This window comes from Callospermophilus lateralis, chromosome 7 (assembly GCF_048772815.1).
Source record: "Callospermophilus lateralis isolate mCalLat2 chromosome 7, mCalLat2.hap1, whole genome shotgun sequence".
In the NCBI taxonomy this organism is placed as follows: Eukaryota; Metazoa; Chordata; class Mammalia; order Rodentia; family Sciuridae; genus Callospermophilus; species Callospermophilus lateralis.
The window spans coordinates 27,209,080-27,216,184 of record NC_135311.1 but is presented as its reverse complement, the minus strand read 5'-3'; the positions used below and the strand labels follow the sequence as shown (position 1 = coordinate 27,216,184).

The following is a 7,105-nucleotide window of genomic DNA, read 5'->3' as shown; positions in this document are numbered from 1 at the left end:
AACTCAGAGTTTTCCCTAAGTCTTCAGATTGGGGGCAATGTGTGCTTCTTTGCATTTCTTAGTGGGAGGGGTTATCACTTCTATTCACAGCTGAGAGGTGGGAAGAGCTTGGAACTGCTGCAGAGAATGTTGAAATTTTAAATGTATAGAAGTCAACAAATTAATAGTTAGGGTTCTCACAGGAGTAAGCATAGAGTATATACTCTATATGTTGTATTTAATCTACTATCAGCAAAGTAATTACTTGAGTAGGTTGTAAAGAAGTAAATAGCAAGTTTTATGTAATAACAAGTTTTACGTAAACAAACCATAACTTCAAATTTCTTCAGATTGTGCATTTAAAATTTCAATCCTAAAATTCTATTTAGAAGTTTAGAAATAACTGATAGAACATTTTCTCATCTGTGTAGGTGTCTATGGTTATGTCACCATAGTTGGTGGATATGTGAGTTTGGTATAACTTTAGTTCAGAACATAAAAAATAAAATATAATCATAACAAGTGTTAGCTTCCATGTTTCTTTCTGGATTCACCAGCTGCAGGACACATACACCCCCACCAGGTGCTGATGGATGTGCCTGGATCCAGACATACCCCTTACCAGAATCTCTTTCTATACACTGGCATATGTTAACTTTTTCAACCCCCAAAATGCACAACTGAGCTCACCGGTGAAGCCTGTAGTTCAGCAAAGCTAACTGGCATTGGCAAATGTGGACTAATTAGCATTTTCTCTAAGCCCAAATCATGATCTACTTTTATTTCATAAATGACCTAGGACTTTAGTGAGGAGGCTACAGCTAGTCCATGTGGCAAAATTATATCCTAATGTTTTTTAGCACACAGATTCTCTTAAGGATCCAGGGGATGGTTTTGTAAAGCAATAATGTCACACATTTCAAGGAACTGGCAATCTCCTTTAGCTTTCAACCCTCCTGTTCTGAGCAATTTCTCCCTTTATAAAGGGAGAGTCAACATGTTTACACAGCTCTCCGGCGTGTTTCTCTGGTCTTCAGTAACTTAAGCAAAATGTAAGGAGATGGAAAAATAATAAGTTGCATAAGACTATCTTCGGTTGTTGATTAAAACACATAAAAACAGGAAATTTACCTCAAAACTGATAAATATCCATAGTCTTAGTAGGTGTCACTAGTATGACTGATTATGCTTTCTAAGATTAAATCCAGATAAATAAATCATAAGAAAATAATCTTTTACTACTAGAAAAGTCAATATTTTTATTCAATTTAAATAATATATTTGATCCTTCTGGTTAAAAAAATCTGATGATTAAGAAAGGGTTAATTTTTATTTACTGAATGAATAGGTTTCTAAAGTATTTTCTTTGTATAAATTCATTCATTAGTAACATGGGCTGAAGTCAAACCTAAAAGTGTAAGGGGCTTATGCTATTTTATATTTAAATCACTTAATATAAGTCATGGGTTTTGGAGCCAGAATGACCTGACTTTAAATTGTCATTGGATCTCTTGGAGTCTTAAGGAAATCATTTAACTTCAGCCTTCTATTTTTCATCCTCCTAAAATGAAGTTAATGGCACTTACCTTGCAGAATTGACAACTGTCCAGGGCTTGGTTGACCCTTAACAAATGGTAATTATTATTGTTATTTACAAAGGAAACAGGAAGCCATTGATTATTTGTGTATTCCATATTCACAAAGCTTTGCATTAACCACACAATGCTTGTGAGTAATAATCACAAAATATAATCTTAGCAAAATCTCTGATGCATTCCATGCAATTATTTTTTAAGTGCTTTGTGTTAACATGTAATATTTACAAAAACATATAAAGTGCTATTTACAATCCTCATTTTACAAATAAGGAAACTGAGGAACAGAGAGGTTATGTAATTTGCTCAAGGTCATACAGCAGAGTCAGGATTCAAACCCTGGCAATACTACTGCACAGTTTATGCTTTTTAATCACTTCATTCAAAGCCCAGACACAGAATTAATGTAAGATAACAGGCATTCACTCAACAAACATACCAGGTGCTACATTCTGTGCCAGGTACTACTATCCAAAAATCAAAACACAAACCTATAACCTTTAAGGAGCATCCAATATGGCGACTAGCAGCAATATACACCCTCAAAGTTATGACCCAAAACCTGTGCTATTTCTCTGGATAGAAAAAAAAGTTTCCTTTTTAATTAGTGTCACACAAAAAATTATGGCATAGCCATAATTTCTTTATGGAATAAATTGAGGTTTCTATATTCTTTGCATAAATAGGAATAAAACTGTCACTGCACTTTGCTCATCTGTATGTTAAGATCTTTTAGGAACAGATAAAAATTATTTTTATATGATTGCTATATTATATCCAACATTATTATCAAAATGGGTCACAAAAAGAATATATGGTCATTACTATTCATTCATTAAAGTACATCAACATTAAAAGTAACTCAAACAAGAGACAAAGGAAACTAGATAACAGGAGTCCTCTTTAGATACACCTAGATAAGAACAAACAACAACCCCATGACAGGGTACATACAGATTTCTTGCCTCTATTTTGTTTGTTGGGGGCGGGGAGCTGGTCTTTTCTTTCTTCTTCCCCCTCTTATTATAGTCTCAATCATTATTTCCCATTGTCTCCAATGCACAAGTAATAAGGGAGGTGGGCTTCTGACAACCTGAAAATATTTTATGAGCTTTAAGATAGGTCTACTCTCATTTACTCTGAAAGGACAGAATAGTAATGTGTTATCAAAACCAAAAGGCAATTGTGCATAATGGATATTTGTGTGTGTGTATACATACATATACATAATACATATGCAAAATGATTACATTTAAGTAAAACGTTACTTTTTTCAATTTTAACCATTTGTTTCAAAGAACTGCACTACTGAATACTAATAAATAATTTATGTAAATGAAAACTGAACCAGTAATCTAACAACTGAAGATTCTGCCTTTTTTTCTTTTTAAAGGAGAAACAGGTTGTTCAAAAGCCAAGTGAGTAGGTAAAAATAATGGAATAATTTTCAGTTCAGTTTGGGTGAAAGTTATTGTGAAGAGAATTGATTTTTTTTTCATTCTTTTTGCAATAAACAATGAAACCAAATGATAATGGCAATATGAAAAAAATGTCAGTTGCTGTAAATGACCTTTTAAGAGCCAGTTGGCAGATAACTGATATGAAATTATTGGTTTTGGAAGTCTCATTAATATACATATGAATGACATTTCCCTTGATCCCTGTACAAAGGACCACCCAGTGCTCACCTGACTCTGTTTGTCTGCAGGCAACCCTTAGCATATGGCCGACACTTGCAGGTGTTCCCTCAAGGTCTGGTTTCTTCCCAATCCTCCTTTTCGTTGATTGCCTGTAATTCCCTCAGTTAAAAATGTGCATCCTTTACATATTTGAAGTTTATTTAGCTTTTCAAGTGCTGTGATGGTGACAGGTTGTAGGACCTGTCTTTGTAATTTTTTTTTTAAGTGAGGAAATCTGAAGGTCCCTTGTAGTAGTTTCAGGAACATGGAATCTCTCATTTGCTTATGTACAGAACACTTTTACATTTGCTTTTAAATTCCATTTGTTGGCTTGTCACTTCGTGGGGAAAGAAAACTGTAGAGAAGCATCTTTTAAAATTATTACCTAACACCTGGCATTTAATTCAGATCATGTCTTATTGTGGTTTACAAGTAACATTCCAAAGATGATATTTTCCTTCTTTCAGTCATTATGGAATAACATCAATGATTTTCATAGCAAAAAAAAAAAAAATGCATTTCCTGGTTCTTTTCACCGCCTTAGATTCTCAGACCTAACTTTATTTGTGCGGTTTATTCAAATAGTGGTTTTCCTTATGAAATCACCGTTAAGTAGGAACCATCTGGAAAGGTTACTGTGGAAACGGAAGGGGCTGGGGGTGGGGCTAGAGAGCAAAAGATGCCATGACAACCTTTTTCGGGTTTCCCAGGAAACATGGGTTGCTATGGGAACTGCATCAGTCAGGTCCGAATTAGTAACTTCTGCTGGAAGGGGTGTCTGCCACTTTAATCTTCTTGCGATACTGAAGAAGCTTATCTCTCACATGCATTAGGAAAATTTTTTTGTTTCTCACCAGCACTGAAAACATCTGTTTTTAGACTTTGATAGATGTTGGCTGGGACATATGCATAAATTTCACCAGAATCTGTCAGTCAGAGACTTTCAAAATGCATTGCAAGCCCCAAAGAGTTAAGGTAATTAGATCAGGACGTTTTGGGGTATTTCCTTTTGTTCAAAGTTGTAGAGACCTTGAAGATTCTGGGAGGAGAGGATTCATCTAGAAACTCGTCAAACACCAAACTTATGGTGGGTTTACAGTCATAGTTCCAGTTAAGACTTCTCCTTCACATACCCAGCCGGTAGAAACTGAACTAAATATTTAATAAATAACGTTGAAGGGTCCACCAAACTAAAGCATCATTGAAGTTATTTGTCTTCTTTACTTAGTAAAGAAACAACTACTTTTAAATTTTGAGGTTAAACAGTGACTCCAACTGTTCTTTAGTTTCATTTCCTCCCAGGATGTACTTTTTTTTTTTTTTTTTTTTAAATAGGGCATGTACCTCGAAAACAAGTTTAATGTAAGATTGTTGATCACAAAAATCAAGAGAGAGGGGGAGGGGCAAAAGGAGAGCTGAGAGAATGCAGCCCACCTGCAACACAGGCACCTGTTTCAGTATGAAGCAGTAGGGAGGGGGAGAATGCAGTGTGCTTTCCACTTCTTCAGGTCCTTTCCTTGATGAATGGTCTGGAAATGTACAAAACAAGGGCATCACAGACCAAGGGGGCACGTTCCACACAATACTTAGCACAGTATGTCACTCGTATCTTATATTAAACATCGGTGAATATCTTTTTGATGTTCACACAGGAGTTGGGATTATTGTTCGTGGTGCAGGTGGCAGTGGAATTGCCCGTTTTGAAAGGGGTCTGGGGAAAAGCACTGTGGTTCATATCCCCCTCTTCGATCACCATATACTCCGACTTACTTAGAGTCGAGTTGCTCCGTGCTTTTCGGAGCTCCTCAGCTGAAGAGGAGAGGTGCTGGCAACTTCCCACGTGCATGTATTGGGCTTGCTCTTCCCCTTCTGTCTCCCGGTGGTAGAAGTAATTGAAGTTGGAAACAATAACAGGAACTGGCAATGCAATGGTCAAGACACCAGCGATGGCACAAAGAGACCCCACGATCTTGCCCCCTATGGTCACTGGGTGCATATCTCCATACCCGACTGTTGTCATGGTTACCACTGCCCACCAGAAGGCATCCGGGATACTACTAAAACCTGAAGTGGGGTCGTCTGCCTCGGCAAAGTAGACCGCACTGGAGAAAAGGATGACCCCAATAAAGAGGAAGAAGATGAGCAGCCCCAACTCCCGCATGGAAGCCTTCAGTGTCTGCCCCAGAATCTGGAGCCCCTTGGAGTGGCGGGAGAGTTTGAAGATGCGGAAGACCCTCACCAGGCGAATGACCCTTAGGATAGCCAGGGACATGGCCTGCTGTCCGTTGCCCTGTCGCTCAGCCAGCTCGGTGCCCAGGGTGATAAAATATGGGATGATGGCCACAATGTCTATCAGGTTCATGATATTTCTTGAGAACGTGGCCTTGCTGGGGCAAGCGAAGAATCGCACCAGCAGCTCAAAGGAGAACCAGATGATGCACAGGGTCTCCACCACGAAGAAGGGATCCGAGAAGCTGGAGGCTCCCGCGGGGGCCCCCGACGTGCTGTTGCTGGCCGCCTCAAGTACCTCCTGCGACGGCGAGGCCGGGTAGTCCTTCTCATCGCGGAACTCGGGCAGCGTCTCCAGGCAGAAGATGACAATGGAGATGAGGATGACGAGCACGGACACGATGGCAATGCCCCGGGCCGGCCCCGAGCTCTCGGGGTACTCGAAGAGCAGCCACACCTGGCGCTGGAAGTCGCGGCGGGGCAGGGGCCGCTCCTCCTCCCGCAGGAAACCCTCGTCCTCGCGGAACTTCTCCATGGCCTCCTCTCCCAGCTGGTAGAAGCGGATCTCCTCGGAGAAGATGTCGATGGGCACGTTGACCGGGCGGCGGATGCGGCCCCCGGACTGATAGTAGTAGAGGATGGCGTCGAAGCTGGGCCGGTTGCGGTCGAAAAAGTACTCATTGCGGAGCGGGTCGAAGTACCTCATGCGCCGCTTGGGGTCGCCCAGCAGCGTCTCTGGGAACTGGCAGAGGGTCTTGAGCTGCGTCTCGAAGCGCAGCCCCGAGATGTTGATGACCACGCGCTCCCCGCAGCAGTCCTGCTCGCCCGCAGCCGGCAGCGCAGGCGGGAGCGGCTCATAGCGGTCACAACCGCCTCCGCCGCCGCCACAGCCGCCCTGAGGCTGGCCTCCGCCGCCGTCGGCCGTCTCCGGCTCCTGCAGGTGGTCCCCGGGCACCACGGTCATGTCGGGCGGCAGCTCGGGGCCTGCGGCGGGCTCGGCGTAGCCGGGGTTCACCAGAGTCTGGGCGCCGCCGCCGCCGCTCGCAGGGTCCTGGGGAGGGTGGGTGCGGCGGTGGGCGAAGGGCTGCGGCGGCGAGTGCAGGAGGCTGATGTGCTCGTCCATGCAGTGGGGAAGAGGCGGCAGTGGCGGGGCCCAGTCGCTCCTCCTCGCGCTCCCCGCCCTTTCGCCGCCTCCGCCCCCTCCGTCCCCGAGCCCAGCCCGCCGCCTGTTGCTGCCGCCGCGGCGAGGCTCTGTCTGAGTCTGGCGCTGTGCGCCCGGCAGCTCAGCGGAGACGCCTCCTCACCCCTCCTCCGCCCCCTCCCGCGGGGCGCGCGCCCGCCCATCCGCGTCCCCCAGGCCTCCCGCCCACCGCGCGGGCGCGCGCCCCGCTTTCTTGGGGAGCCGCGGGCCTGTCCTTCTCGGCCGGCCTCATCGCAGCTCTGAGTCACCGAAGCACCCTCATTTTGCACCTTGAGGTCCCCCGCAACCCCTACCCGGCCAAACTGACCCTCGGGGAATTCAGCCGCAGACCTTGACCCCTGGACTCAGCGTCCCTCCCCCCTCCCGCGGTTCGCGTGGCGGCGTCCCAATCCCCAGGCTGCTGCAACTGCGGCAGGGACCAC

At 44.3% G+C, this 7,105-nt stretch overlaps 1 protein-coding gene across 1 annotated transcript; it reads right to left on the bottom strand.

Moving 5' to 3' along the window:
- Positions 1–4,868: 4,868 nt before the first annotated feature.
- Kcna3 (potassium voltage-gated channel subfamily A member 3) lies at positions 4,869–6,605 on the bottom strand. The gene has a single exon (XM_076862131.1). It carries the CDS (start codon positions 6,603–6,605, stop codon positions 4,869–4,871), a length of 1,737 nt encoding a protein of 578 aa, XP_076718246.1.
- Positions 6,606–7,105: the final 500 nt, after the last annotated feature.

What these genes read in the sequence shown, in the direction of transcription:
- Kcna3 (XM_076862131.1), bottom strand. Translation starts at nt 6,605, where the DNA reads ATGGACGAGCACATCAGCCTCCTGCACTCGCCGCCGCAGCCCTTCGCC.